We start from the raw sequence: 27,830 nt of genomic DNA, 5'->3' as shown, positions 1-27,830 counted from the left end.
CTAGTTCAAGCTGCTGTCTTTGTTCTCAGCGGCCCCTTGGCATCCTGGGCACACTGGATCCTGTCAGTATTCCAAGATAAGCTGACTTCCTATTATTCTATGTTTCTCACTGAGGGCTCCCTGGATTTCTTTTCTTTTTTTTTTTTTTTTATCCTCACCCGAGGACATTTTTCCATTTTTTGTTCAGGTAGAGTGGGAGGGAGAGAGAGGAACAGAGAGAGAGAGAGAGAAACATCGACGTGAAAGGGACACATCGAGTGGTTGCCACCCGCACAACCGACCAGGGCCGGGGACAAACTGCAACCGAGGTACGCGCCCTTAGCGGGAACTGAACCCAGGTCTCTCAGGACCGCAGGCCGACACTCTAACCGCTGAGCCAAACCGGCCAGGGCCCTGGATTTCTTATGTTCGTTGTTGCTATTGTGCATAAAGGCCTTTTCCATTTGTATCTTTTTCTTAATTATTGGTGATGGCATATTGAAAAGTTATAGATTTTTGAATAGTTATCTTTTAAAGAGAAACATTTCTGAACTCTCCTAATAATTTCAAAAGTTGGTTTAGTTTGAATCTCTTGCTTCTAGATAGACAATTAAGTGATCTGGGGAAAAAAAGATGTTTTGGTCTTTCTGTACAACACTTACACCTCTTAACTCTGTTTCATGTCTTTATTCCTGAAAGACTCCAGATCTTTCAGAATAATATGAGTAATGCAAGAGATGATGGTGCAGCTTATTTTATCCTAAATAGGATTCAATTTATGGGGGCATTTCCCTAGTGTTTCTCCATTGAAGAATATGGTGTTAGTTGTTGATTTGAGATTCTTTCCAAAGAGGAGGAAGTCGTTTTCTTTTCCTCTTTTTAAAAGTGTTTTGGTATGCAATCAGAAGTCACTGAATTTATTTATTTAAAATCCCTTTTTAGCATCCACTGAAATTATCCCATGTTTTCCCTTATTGGAAGTATTGCATTAACAAACAGAGTCCCTGAGAGTAAACATCCCTGGCATTGCTGGAACTAAAAGCTGTATTTGTTTGTAGTGGATTAGACTTTAAATCCACTTTAAATTTGATTTGCCCCCTTTTTTTTAAATTTAGAATTACAACATACAAGTCAGAATCATCTCTCTCTCTCTCTCTCTCTCTCAATACTATCTTTTTCAGTTTTGAGCATCTGAGTTTTGGTGGTCACATTAAGCAACTAGTTATTTTCAACTTTTCTTGTCTTTAAAACAATTTATTTTACATAAATACTATTTATTTAACAATTGCCAGAATTCAAGAGTAAAACCCTAGGACACTGGACCCTTCATAACATTTAAATACATTTTTCTGTTTCTTCAAGCTTAATAGTCTCTTCATGCTTTCTTCAGTTAACTTTGATCATTTAATTTTCTTGAGAAAGTATCTACTTCAAGATTTTCAAAAATTAGTTAAAAACTTATTAGTTTGTTCATTTTTCAAAGCTTCCAATTTCTACTTAATTCAACTTAAATGTGCTCAACTTTTACTCCAAAAGAACAAAGTAACATTTGTATCAGAATAATCCAGTCGTCTGTTAAGAAAACCTATAATAGTCTCAAAATACATAACTATCTGTCAATTTTGGGCCTATTTAGTATAACCAATTGCATAATTTTTCCTGAAGAGTAGAATAGATCAAGTTTATCTGCTATTTGCAAAAATAAAGTATGTTGTATACTATAGTTTCTCTTCAGTTAAGAACTATGGATTAATGGCAATAGTAATACACAAGATTAATTATAGTGTAATTTGTAGTGTTTGTTTGTGGCATGTTTTAGAGGCTCAATAGTGACATTCTTTTTTTTTCTATTTTAAAAAATAATTTTTAATTACAGTTGTCATTCAAAATATATAATTTAGGAAGCAATTACCCCAATAAATCTAGTACCTATCTGACACCATGCACAGTTATTACAATATTACTGACTAAATTCCCTATGCTGTACTTTATATCCTGGTGACTATTCTGTGACAACCAATTAGTACTTTTTAATCCCTTCGCTTTTTTCAATAGTGACATTCTTAGGGAGACACAAAATCTCTCCTCATTTACATGAGGTTGAGCAACATGAATTTTCTCTTACCTGTTGCCCTCAAAGAGTGGGCAATTGTAACCCCAGCCGCACATGCCACCTTTGACATGCAGCTAATGTACTGTACTCTTCACTGCCTTAGAGGTCAAAGTTTAACGTTGAGGGGATGGTTCCTTGGTCTACATCCAAAAGGTAAACTGCATTCAACTTTGATATCTTTAAGTTATTCCAGTGTCCCTAGATGTGAAGGCTCTGCCCAAAGCTTCCAAATATAACTTATAGCTAAAGCATTCTTCTGTCCACAGGGCCTGAAACTCGCAATGCCATATCATAAGATTTGATGTTATTAAAAAGTAGGGAGAAATTCGTTCATCCATGCATAAGAAAAATGTTCAGGAGTTTTAGAAGGGAAGAGATGAGAGAGGGAGCTGGAAGAAAAATAAGATGAGGGAAGAAACTTAAAAAAAAAAAAAATCCCAGTGAAAATTTTTCAACAAAGGAATTAGAAATGCTTCTTGGTTGTTGGCTGTTTTTTTTTTTTCTTAAGTGTACATTCTACAGATACTTTATCATGTTTTCAATTAGTTGTTTATTTGTCCTCCCATGTGTACCTGCCTTTCCCTCAATCACTGTAATCAGTACAGTCTGCTCCTAAGGCAGGTCTTCGACATGTGATCATCTGAAATGCTTCAGTCCTCAAACGGAAATGGGAGTTCCCATATTGCAGTTGTTCTGGCAGAAGTGTGGGTGGGGAGCAAGACCTGTGACCACCCAGGAACGTGCGGCCTGTGCGGCCACCTGTAGGGTGTTCCTTCAGGTCTGTGCGCCTGCGCGGTCAGCAGGTGCACACGGAGCCACTCAGCCCAGCATCGCCCCCTGCTGGAGCACTGGGCAAAGCTGGAACTCCGTGTGTGAGCACACAGGAAAACCTGCTGTTTTCTCGCTTCGAAGAACAGAGGAAGGAAAGCCATTTTCACAGCGCAGTGTCTTTTCACTTTAACGTGGATTTGTTCTGAGGGAAACATTTTTTTAAAGGTTTTGCTGTTTTGGTTTTCCGCCTTTATTTTATTTTCCTTTTACTCCCTTACACCTGTTTTTCATTGTTAAAGTTGCTGCACTCTTTCTTTGATTTTTTTTTAAAGCATTTTTAATAATATAAATAAGACCTGATTCAGTTTGTCTTATAAAAAGTTAAAATATTACAGGTAAAGTCCTTCTCAACCACAATTCCCAACCCAGGTCTGGTCCCTGGTTCCCCAGAAGAAATCAGTTTGAGATATACCTTTGCAGACTTTATTCTATGCATACATGGCCGGGCCGGTGTGGTTCAGTAGTTGTGTGTTGACCCATGCACCAAGAGGTCGCCGGTTCGATTCCTGGTCAGGGGCACATGCCCAGGTTGTGGGCCTGATCCCCAGTGTGGGGCGTGCAGGAGGTGGTCAATTGCTATTCTCTCTCATTGATGTTTCTATCTCTCTCTCCCTCTCCCTTCCTCTCTCTAAAATCAATAAAGAAAAAAATAAAATTAAAATGCATGCATGACTAAGTATTTGCAGAACATACACTTTTAAAAAATCAAGAAGCATCTCTAATCCGTTTGCTGAAAAAATTTTATTGGGAGAAGGCCGTGGAGTGTAGCCGCAGCTGCTTCTGAATGTAGAGTAATGAAATCCAATCTCCAGTCCAGATGTGCGGAGCCAGAGGCTGGTACATGGTGCCCCAGTAGCCTGCGCCGGCCTGGGTCAGGTCAGCACTTGCACTTGGGTTGCAATGTGATGTGAGAGACACGGTTTTGTGGGAAAATTCTCAATGACAGCTGAGCTGACCATTATGACCTCAAAGAGACGTGGTGAATTCAAAGAGAAGGGAGGACTCTAAGTACATCCGCGCAGGCATGGGGGGGGGGGGGGGACAAGAAAGTTTAAGTAGAAGGTGGAAGATAGAAGTGAAAGCTTTCTTGAGCCAAGAGAAAGAAAGTGACCCAACCACTTCTGTAGATGCCTTTCGGGAAGGCGATGTTCTGGACAGCAACTTAACTTGAGCAAAAGGCTATTGTAACTGAATTTTAAAATCTAAAACTCTTTTTTATGTTTAAATCTTTTTAAAGGAAACTTACGTAAAAATGACATTGTGTAATCGTACTTTGAGCGTATGAACATTTAGACGCATCATGTATATGGACAGAAACCCAAATATTAGTCATTTTTTGTAATAGACTGTACTTTTTTATTTTATTTTTTAGACTACTTTTTTATATATCATGTTCTTATGATGAAATTTCAGGAACGTGGATTAAATTCAAACTCAAAACTTATTTTTTCTATTTATTCTTCCTTAGACCATAGTGAGCATTAGGAATGAACTGTGGAGGACTCATGAGTACATTGATGCTCTCCACAAGGAACGAAGGTAGGAACCACACACGTGTACAAATACTGATGGACACAACTCAATAGCATTTCTTCTTGCTTTTATTAAAAATGTTTCTACAAAGATTTTCCCATGATTTGTTTTGTTTTTGTTTTTTAATTAAAAAGGCATTTCTTAAACAGAAAAATTCTATGATTTCAGTATGAAGGTAAAAGGAGGGCTTTGTCTCTATTTGAGTAGTTAAGCATAACAAAAATCAACTGGCTAATTAAATTAAGTTTTGAGTTGTGATTGCATTCCTTGAAAATTGGTTAAGCATTTTCAGAAAAGTGTGATTCTGTGTATGTCTTGTGTGTGTGTTTCCCCTGCTTCTAAAGAAGTCAGTACACTCCCTCCAGCAGCATCTAACTTTCTACCAGGTTTACTACATTTGCTGGAAACTGTCTACCTTCTTATTGTGTCTCAGGGGCTAATTATTCCTTAAATTCCTGCTGTCGTTCCTATAGAAGACAGAATTCCTGATCCTCAGTAGGAAGTTCCCCCTGAGGGAAGACTTATTTTTAGGCACAATGTTTGGTATTTAGTAGATACTCAATATATTGCTAATTATGCATGTATATGAAGAGATGTGCTTCATAATATACATGTATGAAAGATAAAGGACATTTAAAAAAATCTGTGATATCTCATGAACAGCAGCTTAATAACACTTTCAAAGTAGTTTAATGATTCAAATGTTAAAAGCAATTTTAATCTTTTCTGTGGTATAAGAAAGAGGAATTAGAAATAAAATTAAGGAAAGTAGTATAGCAATAAAAAGGCAACTTTGAAATTTAAAATGTAGAAAAAGAAAGAAAAATTTTAAATTTAATTCTTTAAAACTTAATTCTTAAAACAATTATTTCAAACTATTTTAAACTAGGTTATTGCCTTTTATATAATTAATACCCCACTAAATATATCATTGGTCTCTAGCAAGGTATTTATCAGCATAAAGTATACCAAAGTGTGAGGCTGACTGATGAATAAATCTGTGTGAAGGTTTTATCCATGTTTCTGTCTGCATTATTATTTTTACCAATAAATTGGATAAAATAGTTGAGGGCACGCCTCTCAATTGTGTGTGACAGTGATACCAAATGGCATAGACAATAGTGGAATGACAATCTCAGCTCATTAAGATGTGGCAGTCTGGAACATTGGGGCAATTAATAATGACCAAATTTTAAGGAATTAAAAGCAAGTCCTACAATTAGAGGGCCGGGTTCAGAACAAATAGTGCGCAAAAGACCTGAGATATATAGTTAACTGTAAGTTCAATAACAGCCAACATTGTGTCACTGATCATTTAAAAGGCAACTCAGACAACATTAAAAGAAAGAGTATCAGCCCTGGCCGGTTTGGCTCGGTGGTTAGAACATTGGCTCAGTGGTTAGAACATCGGCCTGCGGACCAGAGAGTCCCGGGTTCGGTTCCCGCTAAGGGCACGTACCTTGGTTGCAATTTGTCCCGGGCCCCGTTGGGGTCGTGTGGGTGGCAACCAGTCAATGTGTCTCTCTCACATCAATGTTTCTCTCTCTCTCTTCCCCCCTCTCTCCCTCCTGCTCTATCTAAAGATAAATGCAAAAATGTCCTGGGGTGAAGATAAAAAAAAAAAAAAAAAAGAATCATTCAATCATTAGTTACCTATTTATTACTCTGTCCTCTGCTAAGTGCTGATCAAGGAAAGAAATGTTTCACTGCTCCGTGCATGAGTCGCTGGGCTTGGCAGTGTTTGTGTTCTATTCGAAGGCCCATCACATGAGACGTTCAAGCTCTTTAACTCGAGAAAACAGAACTACAGATAAAAATTTTTAAAGTTTAGAAAGGCAGAGTTTAAATCATTTGAAAGGAATTATTTCTCAAATAGTCTGAATTGTTTGTTAACCGTGAATATTTGCCTGGAATGTACTGGGTTCCCAGTTGCTGGTTACAGGTAAATTATTCACCAAAAACTCTACAAGAGAATTTACCCTTAAAAAAACAAAATGAAGTAAGAAAAGAACTATACTTCAGATCGGGCTTTGCCAACTTGCACCTGGACTGTGGAAGGAAGGGGTGCCTGTCTTCCATCTGTGTGTGGAGGATGGTCCAGAGAGGAGGAGGGGACAGGAGCAGGGACAACATGGGAGAAAGAGAAACTGTATCACTTGTGGTCATAACAAGCACAACACTTTAAGTACAGAAAACACTGTTAGAGAGGCCTTTTGAGAATGTTGAATTGGCTGCAATATCAAATCTCTAGGTCGACTCCTTCCTGAAAAACCCATCTTAAAGATATATTTGAAACTTCAATTATGATACAGGATTTTAGAACCGGACTCCCTTTTCTCCTGAGCATGACTGCCCAGAAGGTTGAAGGCTAGCCTTAGAAATGCTTGTTTCTGGTGAAACTCCAAGACCTCTCCAAGATCTAGAGCAAGCAGAAATTTCAAAGGCTCTAACACTGAAAAATGTTGCGTTTCCCACCAGAGAGCCCATTTCTCCAAATTTAATAAATATGCCAACAGCACTGATCAAAGAATGAGATTCTACTTTAGAAAGACACTTTTAATTGTGCACGTACTCTAACAGGGACTATTTCAGGCCTCGGTCTGAGAATATTGCAACAAGCAAAGTAGAAAAAAATAGATGGCCAGAATAAAGAGAGAATAAGAGTTATTAAGAAGTAAAGAAAACCATATATAAGTAAAATAACAAGTAAAACAGTTTGCGTGTCATGTCATGTGACTGTCCAGAAGTTTGAAGACTAAATCAAAATCTAAGATGTACTCACACTCTGTAGCAATCACAAAAGGCCATAAGGACACATAAAGTAGGGAAGGGGATGGGAGGGGCTGGAGCAGAGGTTGGGGGCTCTGATTTGTAATTTTAAGTGGGGTAGTCAGAATGGCCTCTCTAAAAACATGGTGGTGAGCAAAGATTTTAAGAGAAGAGAGTGGGCCCAGCAAGAGCCTGAGGGAAAGAAGTTTCCAGACAGAGGGGCCAGAAGAGCAGACTCTGGGGGGAGAACACGCAGTGTGTTCTCAGAGTTACCAAGAGCCTGGTACAGGGCAGGGAGTGAGCGGAGAAAGCAGAGAGGGACTCAAAAGGGGAAAGAGGGTCTTGACCATCCTGTCGGCTATGTCCACCTCTGCCAGGACTTCGGCTCATTCTAAATAAGAGGGGAACCACTGGAGGTTTTTGAGCATAAGAGTGACATGATCTGCCTTAAGAATTACGCTGCCTACTTGGTTCCTCCTTAAACCGATGAACAACTAGACTTAGGAAGAGAAGCCGAAACAGACATATGATTCATGGATTGCATTGCATCATTGCCTCCTCCCTGTGGTCTCGGTCACGTGTTAGGTGTTTAGCCATGACATGTATCCTGTCCTACATGGAGTATTTCTAGACCAAATGATAATGAATAAAGTCAGTGTTAAATATTTGAGTATCTGATGAAGGCGTGATGATTTTCTATGACCTCTCAAAGCCAATGAAATTCTTAGTGGAATCGTGTACATAATAGACCCAAGGGCAGCTGTACATGGTGAACAAACAGTTAAAACAGTATTGATCAATGTCAGGTAATAGTCAAGGCACAGGCCTCCCGACATTGTCTCCCACGAAGGGGACCTGGAGTACATCTCCCTACTCACGCCTGGACTTAGTCCGCTAGCCTCTTGCCCCTTCAACCTACTCAGACTTGTATTTTTCCAGGTTCCTTAAAAAGCAGTTAAACCGATACAAAGACAAGTTGCAAGCCATGCACACCTCCCAGGAAGAAAAAAGTTGCAGATTTGAAACAAAGATTCACGAACTTACAGCCAACCAAAACAGTCTGTGGACCAAGCTACAGCAAATGGGACAGGATTTACAGGTATCAAATGTGAGAAACCCTGGCCATCTGGACCATCTGACAGTCTGACCTCGAATCCTCTGGTCAAGGCAGGGCTGCAGCCTGAAGCTTTGCATCTCACTTTAATCAGCCTCCTCCCTTTCCCTCTTCTCTCATACCCTGACCAACTCCAGCTTTTATCCTCCAGACTGTATCCTCCCCCTTTGTGAAGGTAGTGCCATTGGGAGGGAAGAGTATTCACACCATTTAGAAACAATAGCCCAGGGGCAAAGTGGTTCTTTACAGCTTTCATTCTTAAACCTTTTGGTCTCATAATCCTTTTACCTTCTTAAAAGGTTTTAGGATTCCTGAGGAGATTTTGGGGGTTATATCTATCACTATTTACCATATTCAAAATCAAAACTGAGCCCTGGAGGCCCTGGCTGAGTAGCTCAGTTGATTAGAGCATCGTCCAGATTCGCCAAGGCTGCAGGTTTGATCTCTCATCAGGACACACACAAGAGGCAACCAATGAATGTACAAATAAGTAGAACAACAAATCAATGTTTCTCTCTCTGTCTCTCTCCGTCTCTTTCTTCCTTCCTTCCTCTCTCTCTAAAATCAATAAATTTTAAAAATTAAAAAGAAAACTGAGCCATAGATTAAAAATAAATGTATTAACTAATTTAATAATGAAAATAATAGCCCAGCCGGTGGCTCAGTTGGTTGGAGCATTATCCCATACACCAAAAAGATTGTGGGTTCAATTCCTGATGAGGGCACATATTTAGGTTTTGGGTGTGATCCCCAGTCAGGGCATATATGGGAGGCAAGCAATCGAGGTCTCTCTCTCTCTCTCTTTCTCTCTCTCTCTCTCTCTCTCTCTCTCTCTCTCTTTCCCTCCCTCCCTCTAAAATCAATAATCATATCTTTGGGTGAGGATTAAAATAAAATAAAATAAAATAAAAATGAAAAGAATAAATCTATTATATATGTAACAATTTTAAACAGTAACTACATATTTTTTTAAAAACTTAGAAGAGTGGCATCATTTTATAATTTGTATAGATCTCTTTATTATCTGGCTTAACAAAAGATAGCTGGACTTTCATGACTGCTTCAGCATTCAATCTGTTGCAAGATGTTTTGGTTGAACTATATTAATAAATCTGGCTCCACACAAACTTGCAGTTAAAAAAGAGAGTGTTTTAACAAACTTTTCAGATAATTAGAGATCTTTGATACTGCACCAAAACATGATACTATTTCTTAAAGGATAGTTGCAATATTGAATCTGAAACCATATCTATTTTAAACTCCACTCCACTAAAATAAAATGTTCTCTTGTGCTCTTTGAATGAATCTTCTACCCACGCGTGATTCTGTAGCATCACACATTGATCATTTGGAAGTTCACGGAGCTATGCTGAACTTCCTTATACTCACCCATTTCATTATACAAGGCAAAAAAAAAATCATATTAATTAATATCACCACTAATCTCATCAGAAAAGTCTTTAAGAATTGGAAAACTGCCCTGGCCAGTTTGGCTCAGCGGTTGGAGCGTCGGCCTGCAGTCCAGAGAGACCTGGGTTCAGTTCCCACTAAGGGCATGTACCTCGGTTGCAGTTTGTCCCCAGCCCTGGTTGGGTCACGTGGGTGGCAACCACTCGATGTGTCCCTTTCATGTCGATGTTTCTCTCTCTCTCTCTCCTTCCCACTCTATCTGAACAAAAAATGGGAAAATGTCCTCAGATGAGGATAAAAAAAAAATTGGAAAACTAGCCAGCTCATGGAGATAGATGCAAGTTTTCCAAAATTCTAATTTTTGCTTAAAAGCTCATCTGTTATAATTGTCAACTGTTTTCCTTACTATGACAGTCACATTTCATTCATCTTTGAGGTGTTTGCCAAATACCCAAGTCTGAATAGCATCGTCTGTAAGTAATTCTTCCACACAAGAGGCATTTTTTGTACTTCAGGAAATGTCAGAAGTGTTTTATGCATACTTCCCATTTCTTCACAGACAATATTAAGACGATGTGTTGTTATTAAGAAAATTAAAAATTTTTGCTACGCCATCAAGGATATTCTTAAATAGAACTGGCTTTTTTTTTTTTTAACCGCAGGTGCATGGTGACAAATAGCATGACGACTAACACTGTTTGGTAACACTGCCTTGATTTGTGGTACTGATAGCTTTACCTACTCTTGATTTTGCACCTTCATTGCAAATATCAACACAATGACCAGGCAAATAACATCTAAGTATCATTGTGCAAATAATTTCGACCTCGTGGCCTTCTAAAAGGTTCTCAAAAACCTCCAGGAGTCTGTGGCCCCCACTTGGAGAACAGTGCTTGTAGGGAACACATCCCCTAAATTTTGTACCTATGGATTATCATGAAACCCCGCACAACATACCTCCCTAGATGGGTCATGAACATGTTTTATAATAAGACTTTTTAACCTATCAACTCAATATAGGCTGATGTTTTCAGAAATTTCTTATTATGTTTTTAGAATCTGAGCTTCTAGAACTTAGAATTTTTCAAATTTCTTGTGATTATTTTCTGTGATATTTTAATAACTGGGCTTTTTTAACTTTTGTAGACAGTTTTAGGTTGATATTGAATTAACAGCATAAAATAAAATTAATGTATTTACAGAGCAGAAAAAAAAATCTTGCATTAAAATTTCCTATTGGAATATTAAAATTTAATGTATTTACTTTAAAAAGTAAGATAAGCCCTGGCTGGTTTGGCTCAGCAGTTAGAGTGTCAGCCCGCAATCCAGAGAGACCTGGGTTTGGTTCCCACTAAGGGCATGTATCTTGGTTGTAGTTTGTCCCCGACCGCGGTTAAGGTTGTGTGGGTGGCAACCAGTCGATGTGTCTCTCTCACATCGATGTTTCTCTCTCCCTCTTCCTCCCTCTCTCCCTCCTGCTCTATTAAAAAAAAAAAAGTAAGATAAATATAAATTTCTTCATAAAGATTTTTCCCACCAGGTAATGTTGCAGCCACTCCATTCATCTTCTTCCTGTCAGAATATGATTTCCAACAGTGACCATGGAAAGGCTGAAAGGTTTTGGAAGGAAGAAGATTCTTCCCAGAACAAAAATGCCTATGTCAATGGTCCAGAATGGGAATCTCTTCCTAACCCCACTGTGATTGACAAAAGTCAGCGAAGTGAAGCAAAAGCAGAGCACGCTCTACCAAATTCAGGATCTGCGGAGGGCATTTTGCAGCCAAGGTCAACGCAAAGCCCCAAGGCACAAAACCAAGTACAAGCAATCTCCAAGCAAATCTTTAGCTCCCCAACCAGTTCTCAGGAAGGACTGCTGCAGGACGTCCCCCAGACTGCTCCCACTGAAATAAACAGTCCTACTCTGGCATCCATGGAAAGGAAAGAGAGAGTTAACACCCAAGAGGAAAAGGATGAGCTAGAAGAAGAGGAACTGCAAGAATTATTATCAAAACTTATGGATACCTTCACTCTAGAAATGCCATCAGGTAAGGTTTTCACCATCAATAGAGATAGTGATGGCCTTTTAAAATGCCTTTTAAAACACTTTATTTTATAACATTAGTTCAATAGCTACAATTCACCTTGTAAGCACAATTCATCACCAGTCAGAGTAGTGAATCTTTTGCATATCAGTAACATCTCTGAACTTGATTTCTAGTATTACCTAATTCATAGGGTTTTGTGAGCATGAAAGATGATTAACCATATGAGATTTTAATGTAGCACCTGGCACATACCAAGAGTTCAATAAATTCTTATTAGTTTCTTATTGCAATTATTGTTATCTATAGTATTAAAACATATAACTGGGCAGCCTAATGTTACCATTTTAAAATAGAGATAAGAATTATGCTCTCTTTCTAGAGGACAATTGGTTAAATTTTCTATATTGTAAGTAGCACCATCATTATCATCATCATATTCTTCATAAACTATGACTCATTGCTAAATTCTGAAGGCTCTTTTTTTCTCATCCTTCTTTGCTATAGTAATTTATTCTGTTTTGCCATGACATTGTCTTTTTTAATAGAGTGTTTTGTTATCATAACATACTAATATCTATAACAATATCTATTTCTTTTTAAGAAAACCTAAAATCTTTTATGTTGTAGTAATCATCCAGAAACTTGGGATAAAACAAAGAATAACATTCTCATGTGTTTTGGCATCAGGGGAGGTCTTCTCAAAATATTGGAGTTGATATATTAGTTTGCTAGAGCTGCCATAACAAAGTACCACAGACTGACTGGGTGACTTAAGCTAAATAAATAAATAAATAAATAAATAAATAAATAAATAAATTTTGCGCACACGTTTTCTAAGAGTCTTGGAGGCTCAAAGGCTGAGGTACGGTGTCAGCAGCGCTGGTGTCTGCTGAGGCCTCCCCTAGCTGGTGGGTGGCTCTTCTCTTGCTTGCTCATCACTCTCCCTCTGTGCATGTCCCTGTCCGAATCTCCAGTTCTTACAAGGACACTCCAGGGTGGTTTCGGAACTACTCATGTAACTTCATTTCGACTTAATTTACTCTTTAAAGACTGTCTCCAAATAGAGTCACATTTTTAGGTACTTGGGTCTATAACTTAAACTTATGAATTTGGAGAGGAAGACACAAGTCAGCCCGTATGAGTTGGTGAACTGTACAAATGGGTGCATAATGCCAGCTGGATATTGAACTTGGTAGAGTCAAGTCAATGGAGTAATTATTTGGTGATTCTAAGAATCTCTATCGTGAAGGGAGCTGGAGTTATAATCATTGTATTAGGGAAAACAGGATCACAGAGATGCCGGAAGTATGCTCACACTGCCTGAGACAGAGACGGGATGGGGACGCTCAGTGCCTGATTCTGAGGCTGACACAAGATTCCACCCACTCTCCTTCCATGTAAACATCTCTGGGGTCGTGATAAGTATCCAAAGCAAAGTTAATATCCACTTGAGCTTTTTTGAAAATTTTCACATAAAAATTTGGCTTTTATTTTAGAAATTCATTTAGTATTTTATATCTTTATCTCATTTTTATTATTTGTTTTTGTTTTTCCAATTGAGCTTATGAAAACTGATGATTTCTAAAATGCTGTGCTGGGTCAGCCACAACAAATAGAAGTTTGTTCTTTTGCACAGTTCAGATTTCTAGTAGACTAGGTCTCCTACACATATTTGGAAGACAACATCCCACACTGTGTTCAGTTTGAAACCTAAAGATAAAAGATTTATGCATGTTTTAAGGACTTATCCAGATCTACCAAGGTCTACCATTAAAGGAAAATCATGAAAAAAATCAATTCAATTCAGATGATGTAATAATGTAAAAAGTGCAATTAACAATATTCAATAATGTAGAAATTATAAAAATATATGTCTGAAAAAAATTTTCTCTACTTTCATTTACAACCAAAGTAGAACTACTGAAATACTTATATGGAAATTGTGCATTATTATACCAAAGTGCTTACGATATAGGCAGGGAGATGCATATTTCCCCTTTCTGTTATTGGAGTACTGTATAATTCATGATTATTCAGCACATACTAATTGATAAGATTTATTTATAGTATTATTTATTCTATATTAATCTTATTTCTTTGAGGCTTTTAGGTATCAGATTTATGTTCACCTTCATGGCTACTATTTTCATTTATTAAACACTATCATCCTTCACTCAAATATTTATTAATTTTATATCCTTATTCACTCTGGTATTGAATATGATCCTATTTGCAAATTTTATTTAGGCATTGGTAATATGGATTAGAAGCCAGGTGGCTCAGATGGTTGGAGTATCATCCCGTACTCCAAAAAGGTTGCAGATTCAATCCCAGGTTAGGGTGTGTACAGGAAACAACCCATCGGTGTTTTCCTCTTACATTGATGTTTCTGTCCGTCTGTCTCTCTCTTCCCCTACCTCTCTATCTAAAGTCAGTAAAAACATATCACCCGGTGAAGATTAAAATAAATAAATAAAAATACGCTCTATTATTTATGCATAATCTATGCATGCTTACTAGAATCACTTCATGCTTAATCAGAGACAGAAGCATGATAACCACACTAACAAAGATATGGAAAGGCAAAGAAATGAAATTAAGGTATTTGCTACTTTTGTTTTATTTCTATCTCTGTCATGGAAGAATCAGCCCAGAGCAGGAAGTTTCTGATCATCTTACTGTCCCAGTTGTTTTTCTTAATTTGGGAGTTTGGGAGAAGATTAGAAAGATCTACTGTTTGTGATATGCTAAGATTTATTCAGATAGCGTCAATGTATTCACCCAATGTTGTGATTATCCTAGTAGCTGACTACCCTTTTGGATTGGAGCTGTACTAAGGAGTCAACACATTTTGAAAATTAAAATGAACTTTCTATCACTTAAGGCTTAATAAGCTTAAAACAGCAAGCCTGATGGTCTGTTTGGGGGCCATTGCTGATATTAATTGAATAGAGTCATTCAGTATCAACATCTAGGATAATAGGATTTAAAGAGCCTATGAAGACTTAATAGAAAAGAAAACGTGTAGAAGGGGTTCCCCAAACCTCTACAAGTTCCAAATGTTGACTTGAAAAATCAGCAGCAAACAGTATGCTCAAATTTTCAGTAGAAAGATTAGATGTTGAAGGAATGTCTGACACTACTTGCTTATGTGGTGACAAAACAAAGGACAGAATCCTTTAGTCTTACTTTCTCTTTAAATTATCTTCTATTTTGAGTAAAATTACCTGGGTACAGCTCTGAAATCCTTTTCCCACCTCTCTCCCATCCCTTTTTGCCGTCTATTTGCCACTGTAGGTTTCAAGGATGAGAAGGGAAAGTGAGGGAGCGAAGGGATGGGGTTAGGGGGCCTGTTTAAGGGTGGAGGTGTTGAAGGACTATTTCTGTTCTTTTCTTCCCCTTCTGGAACCAACATCTAAACTATTGTTTTAAAAAAATCAGAAGATGAAGCTTGAACTTTAGCAAATTGTAAGAAAATAAAGAACAGGAATTTGGCAACCCCAGAAATAGACATTCAGCCCTATATCTTTGTCTCACTTATTTAGAAGGTAGTCTTCTCAACTGTTGCCTAGGACTCCTAGGAGTGTGGACTGAAACCTTAATAAATTTCCATGAAGGTGGAAAAAAATGTCTAGTTGGTTCATCACGCATGCATTCATTCCTTCATTTAACAAATAGTCATCAAGCATTTACTGCATGCCAAGTGTCGTGTTAGATGCTGGGCATTCGTTTTGAAATAGATAGATATACATTTTTGAAACACTCTGGCATGGTGTGGACAATGGTTTACAGAAGGACAAGAGGCTGAGCAAAGCCTGTTGTAGTCTCAGCAAGAAGTGGTGGTGGTTTGGCCTGGGCGGATGGTGATCACTATCGCAAGGAGGGGAGCCGGGAAAGCTCAGACGGAGGTCTGCCAATCAAGAGTTCCGTTCTGAGCACAATGAGTGTGAACTGCCTGAGAGACATGCAAATGGATATATCGGAGTGGCAATCAATGTGTACAACTGGAGCTCAAGGGACAGGTCTTAACACAGTAGATATTCATTCCTATTGGTGTGTTTAATTATTGTAAGAAAAAAATGGGCTCAGTATTTCAGTGGTCCAGAAAGATAATCATAGACGACATAACCCTTTAAACCTCTATGTCTGTTGATCTGTTAACCTTCTTTTTTATCCTTGATTCCTTCTAAGACCAGAGAGATTTTTAGTAACATTCGAGTGAATTATTTTTCCATGTGATATCCTCTGGATGTTGATTTCACAGGTATGTCTAACATTTCCACCGATGTGCTGTAGCTCTTCAGTCCCTATATGTACTGAATTCCAAATGCATGCCAAACAACATGTGAGGTGCATATCTTTGACTCGTGTTAACATTTCTAGGGACTGGAGCTTAAAATAAAAAGAAAACAACCGAAGAATAAGAAAAACTCCCATGTATAAAATGGATTATTGCTTCCGTGTTTCTTTATTGCTATGTCTTAAATATTTATTACTGTGGGCTGAGAAACAGAATATCCTACAATAAGTTTGCCTCTGGACAAGGTTTTCTATTCGGGCAATCAAATACTGTGTATTCAAGGTCCTTGCCATTCTGGAACGATGTTAGAGAATAGACAGAGTAGATAAGGTATAAAACCTCTCCTCTTGGGTTCAACAGAAAACAGCAAAAATGGAGCTACAGTGTAAATCATGTAACTCAGGTGTGTAACTAACAAAATAAGCTTTTCCATTGCCTGTGATTTTTTTTTATTAATTATACAAACAATTTTATATGACATATTCATTATAAAATTAAAATGTCTAAGCAAAGTTTTTTTTTAATGAATTCATTATCATGTCCCTCACTCATGTTACCTGTTTTGCAGAGGTAACCAGTGCTAAGAGTTTAGTGAGTTTTTCTTCAACCTTCTTACCTACATCTATGTATGTCTTTACTTTTTCAACATAAGTTAGATTATGCTTACTTTTGCTTTTTTCACTTGACAGAATATCTTAGACATTGAGCAATGTCATTTTTTTGATGTGGCACAATATCCCACAGTATAAATGTACCATAATTTATTTATCAGTGTGTAATTAAGTTGCTTCCAATTTTTTATTGTCATAAAAATGCTTTGGTGAGTATTCTTATAACAAATGTCTTTGTACTCATGTAAATATGTAGGATCAAGTCCTAAAAATTGAACTCTTATGGTAAAAATTATGCATAATAAAACTTTTAGTTGGCAACTGCCAAATTATAGATCTTTGTACAGCACAACACCTATTACAACAGATTATAGGGGGCCGCTCAAACCATGAATCCATAGCTACACAGCAGGGATTCTCAAAGAGTGGTCCCTAGATTAACAGAATCAGTATCACCTGGGAACTTACTAGAAATGCAATTTCTTGTGTCCCATTCCTGATACACTATAGGAGATAGAGGGATAGATAGAGGAAGAGATTTATGTTAAAGAATTGGCTCACGTGATTATAGAGGCTGACAAGTCCCAGCAAGCTAGAGACCCAGAAGAGCCATTGGGTGGTCCCTGTGTGAAAACTGGCGGGCTCAAGACTTAGGAAGAGCTGATGTTTCATTTCCTATCTGAAGGCAGAAGAAAACTGACTTCCCAGCTAGTATGCAGTCAGGCAGAAGAAATTCTCCTGCTCAGACTTTGTTCTATTCAGGCCTCAGTTGATTGGGTGAGGGCCATCCACATTAGGGAGGGCCATCTGCTTTATTCCGTCTACTTGTTCATCGTTAACCTCATTCAGAAACACCCTCACAGACACACCCAGAATAGTGTGTGACACTCTCAGAATATCTGGGCACCTCGGTGCAATCAAGCTGACACATAAAATTAACCATCATATATACTGAATCAGAACTCTGGGTAGGAATCAGCAACCTTTTCTAACACTCCACTAGTGATCCTGATGTACACCAGAGTCTGGGAACCCTGCTCTAGAGTGAGTGGCTTTCTGACTGCTCAGATTTGTGCTTGGAGTCATGGGAAAATGCCTTTTGAGAACCTGGTTGGATTAGTAGTTGATCCTGATAAATAATAGCCATCTCATTTGCTAGCTAGTTTAGAGAAAAGGCATTGTCATCAGGAACTGAGAAGAAGATGGATTCTGTTTCTTCCCTACTCTATAGCTTTATAAAGATCAGCTTGAGAACCTACAGATACCTTCTCTGAAGGGCTCTCCTGCTTGATGATTTCAGATCCTCAGTCTTCAGTGAACATGGACCTGTATCGTGGAGCTGAGCGAGTGAGCAGGGCCTTCTCTGCCCTTGTGGATCAAATCACCTTGCCCAACTTGAAGTGAAAAGCATTCCAGTCTCAAAGGCTCCTTGGATTGATGACAAAATGTTATTTTCAAAATCTGTACTGAAAGAATTAAGTCTCCTGTAAAGCATGAAGAAAGTTTTATTTTTCAACTTCATTACCCATGTGTCTTTGTCTTAGTTCTTAAAAGTAAAGCCTTTGGGCCTTGGCTGGTTTGACTCAGTGGTTAGAGCATTGGCCTACAGACCAAATAGTTACGGGTTCAATTCCCAGTCAAGGGCACATACCTGGGTTGTAGATTCGGATGTGGAGGCAACTGATTCTCTCTCTCTCTCTCTCTCTCTCTCTCCCCCCCCCTTTACTCCCCCCCTTTCACGCTATCTAAAAATCAATGGAAAAGTATCCTCAGGTGAGGATTTAAAAAAAATTTTTTTTTTTTAAGAAAAGCCTTTGGGAGTGAGGAGTGGTCAAGGGAAATGGAAAGAAGAGGCTGAGTTTCCAGTAGAGGGCCATTCTTACTTTAAAAATGTTGGAAGTAATATTCAAGTGTGTGATCTACATGAATTCGTGCAACTGTCTTTTCTAATATCATTGAAATTACTGAATTGATAACTATTTTCTATCTGGTTGCTCTTGCTAGAGAATAAGCTTACAGGAAACTAAACATGCACACACAGACAACTGAGTGCACTCATAACTGGTGAAATCTGAATAAACTGGTGTGGACCAATTTCCTGATTGTATATTATATTTTAGTTACGCAAGATGTTGTCATTGAGGGAAACCAAATGCAATGTATATAGGATATCTCTGTATCATAAATCAACAATTATCTCAAATTTATCTTTAAAGCATGAATATTTTTCACTAACACCTCAATTCCAATGAGTTTGCCCAAAGTTCCTGTGTGCTCCCTTTCTCCGTATGTATAATTAGGATGTAGATGCTTAACTTAATAACGTCCACAGTACTGACTAACATTTTTGACTATTAGAGCACTTTGGGTCTAAGCACCTTGCATGTACTAACTCATTCAATCCTTACAACAAATCTAGCAAGTGGATATTTTATAAGAAAACTGAGGCACAAAGAGAGTCAGCAACTTGTCAGACAAGCTCCTGAGCCCATCCTCCAACCACTGCTCTGTACTTTCTTGCAGTAAATACTGTCATGATTTCATTGTGTTACCTATTACCTTAATGTGTAGTTCATGCTACATTTAGCAAGGCTGTGAGTTTTTATTTATATGATCTATAATTTCTAGCACTGTTTCCAGAGTGAAGTGATGTCCAATTGGGTAGAATGAGGACTAGGTCATCCCTATTCAATCTCATCCTAATATTTTTTAATTTGCTTTTCAGATTATCACAAAATTTTTATTTTAGTTTTGTTGCTCAGTGCACTCATTCCTTCTTCCTTCATCCCAACTTGTTCCTTACAGGTTTGGTAGGCACACCCCAGAGCACCGGTCAGCAAGCTACAGCCATGGGCCACGTCCTGCCCACTGCCGGTTTGTACAGGCTAGGAGCTAAGAGTGGTGAATACATTTTTTTAAATAAAAAAAAACTCATGAACAATAATTATTTTCTGACTCTTGAAAATGATATGGATTCAAATTCCAGGATCCATAAACAAGGTTTTATTGGAACATAGTCATGCTCACTTATGTTTGCGTTGTTTCCACCTGAGTTCATTCTACATGGCAGATGATGTGTTGCCTCACAGACCGGAGAGCCCACAAAGCACAGAATATTTGCTACCTGACCCTTCTGCAAAGCTGGCAGCCCTGCTTCGTAGACCAGGGTGAGACAGGAATGAGAGGCTGGCATTGCAAACTTTGTCTGAGAGCGGCATCTTTTCCACAATGTATAAGTGGTAATGAGTTGATGTGATGTTTTTAAAGAATTGATTAAAGACAGTAAGAGAAAGTAGCATGGAAGCAAAACCATGAGCCCACGTTGAAACGGTAGCTGATGAGTGGCAGCCTCTGGGGTGCTCATTCTCCTAACCAAAAGGAGCTGGGGCTGGGCCCCTCCCACTGCTCCCCCAGACTTGCTTCCCCCATGTAGGGCTTAGCTAATCCTCAGATGCAGCAGAGTCTTCAAATAATAACCCTTTAGGTAAGAATTTTAGCTTATGGAGGGCCCTAAACCTTCAGTGCAAACATTTACTAAAGTTTCCTTTGGACCTGGGAAAAGCAAGGGGATTGCTGAGATATTTGAAATTCAAACTACTTGTCAATCATCAGTTATAACAGAATAATTGGAGAAATTAGAGTAATTATATCAGATAAAAAAAAAAAAAGCAATGTGTTTGGAACTCAAATACATTTGCTAATTGGACTGCTCTGCTATGAACCTCGTTCAGACCTGGTCATTTTAAGGGGAAAACTTCATGGGTAATTTTCTTATAAAGCTGTTCATTTTACGTTTAGCTTGCTTTTCCATGCAAAGCCTGATCAATTATAAAGTTCTAATAGTTAATCAGACAGAAAATATACTTATTTGGAAATAACAAACTTAATGCTATTTTATTTGAGATTTGATTATTATTAATGGTAACATTAAATATTGGAATAAAGAGACTTCAACAATAATACCTGGGGTCCAGAGCTTTTTATTAATTTTGTTTTCATTAGAAGAATTTTTTATTCGCACGCATGTGTGTGTGTGTGTGTGTGTGTGTGTGTGAGTGTGTGTGTTTGCTTTGTTTTTTGCTTCATTCAGTTCAAAATATTCAAAAATATTATTTTAAACAAGATTTGGACATCACAGATCATCAGTAACTGGTAATTAATAAATATAATCCTTCATATGCCTGTGCATAAGCAATCAATGGTTAATGGCTTGGAAGTCATGCAATGTATTCAAGTTAAATGTATAACACTTTAGTTCATTAACAATGTCATCCATCCCAAAACATGATCAAAAGGAATACAAAGAATCTGAGCATGCCTCCACTGCTACTCATCTTTGAAAGCTCTTTGAACTCTTTCAGACTGTGGGATGGTCTGGCAGTAATGTCACCATTCGAAGGAACACGCTAGCAGCCTGACAAGGAAACTAAGTCCTCTGAATGTGGCTTAATATTTATCTCTGGACATTCCCACCATTTCAAGTAAGTAAATGATCAATAGTCAAGAAAAATATATTATTTTTAAATTCCAAGATTTGAGTTAGCTCTGAAGGTAGATTTATTTTCTCTTTATTTCCAGACCACTGCTTGCTTTTCCAATGAACTTAGACCCGCTCCTGCGCATCTGCAGGCTTAGCAAATCAATCAACTCTTTCTTCTTCAGGGAGGAGATTCTTAGTTGCTGGAAATATGCACCTGAAAGTAGAGAAAAGGAACAAATCATAAGTCACTAAATTTTTTGCAGGTTAATTAAATATCAATATATTGGTGTTTAAAGGAAAGTTTGCTGTTTCTGCCACTCTACTATCAAAATTCTGTATAAATTTACTGCAGGGGTGTACATGTAAATCTGTACTTATGCAAAGTTTTGTATCCTATGCACTTTAGCTATATAATATAAATTAAGTAAATTATAATAAATACATTTCCTTATTAATATGTATTAAGATATGTTTCTGACTTTAAAATAAAAATGGTCCTTATATAATTTTTAATATAAAAATATGAAGGAAAAAAAGCTTTAAACCCCCCTTAATCAAATCTTCGGAAAATACCGTAGTTTTATGCATACACACTTTATACCATAATTTAGTTTACCATTACCCTATTATGGGACTTTTAGACTATGTTCACCTTTTCTGTTACTATAAGTAATACTGCAGTGAAGAAGCTCATACTGTATCATTGGTTACTGTATCTCTGAATGTCCCCTGAGAATAGAGTTCTAAACAAGTATTTTCTAAATATGTTCCTTAGGAAATTTCTTAGAGTAAAGTGAAAAATGAAGCATTTGTGAATCTACTTATTTATATATCTGAAACATTGTTTTCTCTTCTGGTTAGTGTTTAAAAAGAAGCAATATGAACATTTGCCAGCCAGACACCAACTGCAAACATCATCAAATTTTAAATTTAAATTTTAACTTTCTGGTCATGGAGGAAAACAAAGACTTGCGGTTTTTTACAAACATGCAAACTCCCAAGGCAGGCAGGCTGCCTCTCTCAGGGGCACGGCAAGATTCGTTAAAGGAAGAGGCTCTCGCCCTGGCCGGTTTGGCTCAGCGGTTAAAGCGTCGGCCTGCGGTCCTGAGAGACCCGGGTTTGGTTCCCGCTAAGGGCATGTACCTCGGTTGCAGTTTGTCCCTGGCCCTGGTCGGTCGTGCGGGTGGCAGCCACTCGATGTGTTCCTTTCGCATCGATGTTTCTCTCTCTCTCTCTGTTCCTCTCTCTCCCTCCCACTGTACCTGAACAAAAAATGGAAAAATGTCCTCGGGTGAGGATAAAAAAAAAAAAAAAAAAAAAAAAAAGGAAGAGGCTCTCATTTTGACACAAACAAGGATATACTTTAAAATCCCTTTATTTGCATTGAAGCATTTATTAATCTATGAGTTAATCTCAACTCTGTTATTTTCTATTTGGAAGTAATCAGCCTACTCTTTCCCTAAACCAATTAATATACTTCTTTCCCTGTCCTTCCTCCTCCCCCTTTCCCTCTCTGCCTTCATGTAATTCATCATAATTTAGTGGTTAAGCCTTGGTACACCATCCTCACACCTTCCAGATACTTCAGCATTCAATTACTGGCTTATATCTTTCCAGACTAAATAACAATGATCTTTTGAGTTTTTCTCAAATGCTATCTCTAGCCCTCAGATGTTTTGGAATTCTCATGTCATTTCTGGACTTCCTCTGTTTCTGACCAAGGTGTCCAGGCCATTCATCACCCAGGTTAGTAAGCTGTCCATGGGTTAAAGTTCTTCCAGAGTCTTTCCAGAATTAAACACACACGTTTTGTACATTTCTTTTTATAGACTCACAGAACATTAGAACAGAGAACCTGCAGAGACTTTAGGGGTTATCTAATTCTTTCCATACCCCTCCTTTTCAGAAGAAGAAACAGAGGGCTAAATAAGTTAATTAACTTGCCCAATTACATAGCTATTTTATATCTATTGTTTTTATGTTTGTTGATCTAATATTAACAAATATGATATATTAACATACACAATTATATAGAAGTTTTATGTTTTTAACAAAGCATGATTTAAAGCAACATTTCTCAACTGTATTTAAACTATTTTATTCAAAGTAACAAGAACCTTTTGCATATTGTACAGGCACTGACTTCAGTTCTTTCTTTCTGTTCTGATGATGTGATTTCCCTGAGTACAACAGAGACTAACACCTCTCCACTCTCACCCCTATCCCCACCTGGTAGCAAAAAAAAAATATAGTGCAGAATTTGTGTAGGTACATCCAGGGCCAGTTGAGCCACTAGAGGTTTAATCAAGCCTCTTGAGATGAAATCTCGATGTTCCTGCCATGATTTAACTTCTAGATATGGTGTCTTCTTGACCCAAGACGTTCTTTGACTATAATTATACAAACCAAATGGAAAGTCTTGTTTCCTGATCTGCAAACGAATGCTTATGTCAAATGTTAAAATAACTTCAATAAAGTGAAATGTTCACCTTGCTACTTGCATAGCAACTCCAGCTAAAGTTTGCAGACTGGCTGGGTCAATAGCAACTCTGTAGCAAAATGAAGAAAGTGGCTTCCAAAGCTGAAGTTAAAAGAAGATGGAAATGCCATGTTGAAATATGCTAAAAAAAAAAATAGTCTCAAACTGTTCTGATAGACTTGTTGCAAACAAGCAAACTGTAAGCTGTTTCAGAGAAAGTGTGTGTGTGTGTGTGTGTGTGTGTGTGTGTGTGTGTATTTTATGTTCAGTTGAACACAAATATTATTTTCACTTATTCTATAGAAACTTGAGTAATTCAAAGTGAGTGTAAATATACACACACACACACACAAAAGATTTGAGTATGACAGCTAAATATGATAGGAATGGAAGATAGAACCCTACAGTGCAGATGAGGAAAGTATTCAGTCTTTACTGACGCTGATATCATGGCAACCTCTGTTCCAAATATTTTTAAAATATTGCTAACCAACATTTAAAGACACTCATTTTGTGTTTCCACTTTAGTAGCTAAGTTACTGAAAGAATATTTCCTCTAAAGGAGAAAATTGGTTTAATTACAATAACACTTGCTAAAACAATAAATTTGTTTATAAATAATATCAGTGGATTATCTGTTTTTATGGATCAGCAAATCATGAGGACTTTAAGTTACTAAGGTTAAAACAAACTACATATATACAGGCTCTACAATATCTTGAGTTGATTACTATTTTAATAGATTATGTAAGTATATAAGAATTTTCATAATAAAATGTACACATGCAAAAATTAGCTATGCTTTAGTATTCCACTTGTGTATAAATAATTCTAAGAGTCACTATCACTTAAACAGCCCTTGCTGCAAGCATTGGAAGCTCATTTGTTGAAATAGCATCAAGACAGGAACAAAAACAATATGCATAAGGCTAAGGTATCTCTCAACTTACAGACTAATTCTCCCCCATTCTGATTCTATAAAAGATATTTCTTCTAGTGCCCCCAGAGAAGACTGTATTTTAATATAATACTTAAGTGAAAACCTCTAAATTTGTAGGAAGTTCCAAATTATTATATATTAATTATTCAGCTTGCTGGAAATTAATTACTTGAGATTTGTTTTAAAAAGCAATGAAGAGAACACTCAGAAAGAGAAACTAAAAACAATTTCATTTACCATTGCAACAACAACAAAAAATACCTAGGAATAAACTTAACCAGGGAGGTAGAAGACCTGTTCTCAGAAAACTACAAAACATTGAAAAAATAAAAAATAAATAGAGAACAATATAAAAAAGTGGAAACATATACCATGTTCATGGATTGGAAAAATCAACATCATTATAATGCCCATACTACTCAAATAATCTATAGATTCAATGCAATCCCTATTAAAGTACCAATGGCATATTTCACAGATCTAGAACAAATACTCCAACAGTTTATATGGAATCATAAAAGACCCTGAATAGCCACAGCAATCTTGAAAAAGAAGAACAAAGTGGGAGGGATCACAATACCAGATATCAAGTTATACTACAAAGGCATCATAATCAAAACAGCCTGGCACTGGCACAAGAACAGGCATATAGATCAGTGGAACAGAACAGAGAACCCAGAAATCGACCCAAGACAGTGCACACAACTAATATTTCACAAAGGAGAAAAGAGCATACAATGGAGAAAAAATAGTCTCTTCAATAAATGGTGTTGGAAAAATTGGACAGCTACATGCAAAAGAATGAAACTAGACCACCAACTTACACCATACACAAGAATAAACTCAAATGGATAAAATACTTAAATGTAACTCATGAACTCATAAAAATCCTAGAAGAAAAATGTAGACAGAAAAATTAGACATCATACGTAGTGAAATTTTCACTATACATTGCCTAAGGCAAGAAAAACAAAGGAAAAGTTAATACATGGGACTACATCAAACTAAAAAGCTTCTGCATTGCAAAAGAAACCAGCATCAAAATGAGAAGGGAACCCATTGTACAAAGAACATATTTTCCAATGATACATTGGATAAAAGTTAATATTCAAAATATATAGAGTACTCATACATTTCAGCAAAAGGAAGCAAACAATCCAATTAAAAATAGGCAGAGGACCTGAATAAACACTTCTCCAAATAGGACATACAGATAGATGGCTAGGAGACATATGAAAAAAATGCTCAATATCTCTAATCATCAGAGAGACTCAAATTAAAACAACAATGAGATATTACCTCCCGCCTGCCAGAATGGCAGCCATCAACAAATCCTCAAACAACAGTGCTGGTGAAGATGTGGAGAAGAGGATACTCTAGCACACTGCTGGGGGAAATGCAGACTGGTGTAGCCACTATGGAAAATAGCAGGGTGTCTCCTCAAAAATTAAAAATGCTATTGCCATTTGACCCAGTGATCCCACTTCTTGGAATATATCCTAAGAAGCCTGAAACACCGATCAGAAAGAATACATGTGGCACTATTTACAATAGCTAAGATCTGGAAATAGCCCAAGTGCCCATCAGTAGATAAGTGGATTAAAAACTGTGGTACATTTACACAATGGAATACTATGCAGCTGTAATAAAGAAAGGTCTCTTACCCTTTGAGACGACATGGAGGGACCTGGAGAATATTATGCTGAGTGAAATAAGTCAGTCAGACAAAGACCAGTACCACAGGGAACATCATGAACAAAATAAGCTGTCAACCAAAATAGATTCAGAGTCATAGAAGTAGGGAAAAGACTAACAAACCTCAGAGGGATGGGAAGAGATCAACCAAAGAACTTATATGCATATATGCACAACCAAGGGACACGGCCATTAAGTTGGGGAAAGCAAGAGGAGGGTGGGAGTGGGAAGGGGGGGGTCAATGGGGAAAAAAGGGGGACATCTGTAATACTTTCAACAATAAAAAAAATAAAATAAATAAAAAATTTAAAAAGCAATGAAGGGTAACTTTACAAGCCAGCCATTTTTTTCTACCACTTACTTCATCAGCTAAATACACCTCAAGGAGCCCTTCCATTTACATAAAAGCAATGTGTATGTTTGTTTTTAATTTAAAATTGGCAACAGTTTATGTGTTTTGAATATTCCCCAGGTTTATATTCAAATCTTCCCAATTCCATAGCAAGTAAGCACAGGTTGTGAACCAATGTTGAGGCTACTAGTAAAAAATTTGTGTTAACTTTGTGATATCCCTTTATAATTTTATGTTGTATTTTGGGACTCATTCTTTTCCCTTATTTGTCTTTTGACTTTTCCTTGCTGCTGTTCACATGAAGTATAAGGATAAGAATAATAAGTTAAGATAAACAGCTACTATGTAATACAAGAGGAAGTACTATCTATCTTCCTATCACTTGTGTGCTTTTAGGATTCACCCCTGAGAGAATATGTGTGGCAATAGATTCTTCTAAAGCCATTTCCCTCTTTTTCACAGTTCAGCACATCCATATTTGATTGACCCTTTCCAGACTTGGGACCTGGGGTTGACCACCTTGTTTTCTCCCTGTGTGCTCTGGATGCAAGGCTGAGATCTTCTCTTCCTCTCCAGCCAGCTGTCTCCTTCCTAAGCCATGGTTCCTAGAGAGGATGCAGTCCACATAGATGTCCCAGAATAGTTGGGCCAGATCCCAAAACAGTGCCCCATGCTTTAAGTTCTCAGATGACTTCAGGTAGATCATAAAATCCCAGAAACCTGACACAGTGTTGGAAATTCGAGGCTTCCGCATTTCGAGGAGGAGCATTGAGGAAGACTCCCAGCACTGGGGATCAGCTTGGTTAAGAGCCAGCAGGTCTGTCTGGCTGTGGCAGAAGAGAGGAGTCACACAGCACATTCCCACAATGAGGAGGGAGCAGGTGAGGTTCAAGGGGCGGTAGATCCCTCCTCTCTTTCCAGGATCAGCCATGGCCCTGAAAATGCACATGATGAAAATATCTCACATGAGTTCCTGCTCGTGCTCCATTCAGTAAAGAAAATAGTTATGCCTTTAAGAACCTTGGTCCTAGCAAAGGAGACACATCATCATCTCTACGAAAAGCCTTATCCTTCCTCCAATATAACAAGGCCCATTCTATCTAAAATGATTCATTGTCCCACCAGGTAGTGTAAAACCAAGATATACAGACTAAGAAATATGTATTCCTGGGATGTATT

General features: G+C 37.6%; 2 protein-coding genes across 2 annotated transcripts in view; one reads left to right on the top strand and one right to left on the bottom strand.

Moving 5' to 3' along the window:
• DYTN (dystrotelin) overlaps positions 1–18,109 on the top strand; it is a 51,987-nt gene extending 33,878 nt beyond the window's left edge. Inside the window, exons 10-12 of the mRNA XM_036253293.1 lie at positions 8,165–8,324; positions 11,290–11,794; positions 18,006–18,109. Coding sequence (XP_036109186.1) covers positions 8,165–8,324; positions 11,290–11,794; positions 18,006–18,109 — 769 coding nt within the window. The remainder of the gene's footprint in view (positions 1–8,164; positions 8,325–11,289; positions 11,795–18,005) is intronic.
• A 3,153-nt stretch (positions 18,110–21,262) lies between these two features.
• Positions 21,263–27,582, bottom strand: FAM237A (family with sequence similarity 237 member A). The gene is made up of 2 exons (XM_036253577.1): positions 27,171–27,582; positions 21,263–21,399 (listed from the first exon to the last, which is right to left on the bottom strand). The coding sequence occupies exons 1-2, from the start codon at positions 27,580–27,582 to the stop codon at positions 21,263–21,265; spliced, it is 549 nt and encodes a 182-aa protein (XP_036109470.1).
• Between the last annotated feature and the right edge of the window lie 248 nt (positions 27,583–27,830).

This window comes from Molossus molossus, unplaced genomic scaffold (assembly GCF_014108415.1).
Source record: "Molossus molossus isolate mMolMol1 unplaced genomic scaffold, mMolMol1.p scaffold_m16_p_11, whole genome shotgun sequence".
NCBI classification, from domain to species: Eukaryota; Metazoa; Chordata; class Mammalia; order Chiroptera; family Molossidae; genus Molossus; species Molossus molossus.
The sequence above is the reverse complement of the archived record's forward strand: the minus strand, read 5'-3'. Positions and strand labels throughout refer to the sequence as shown.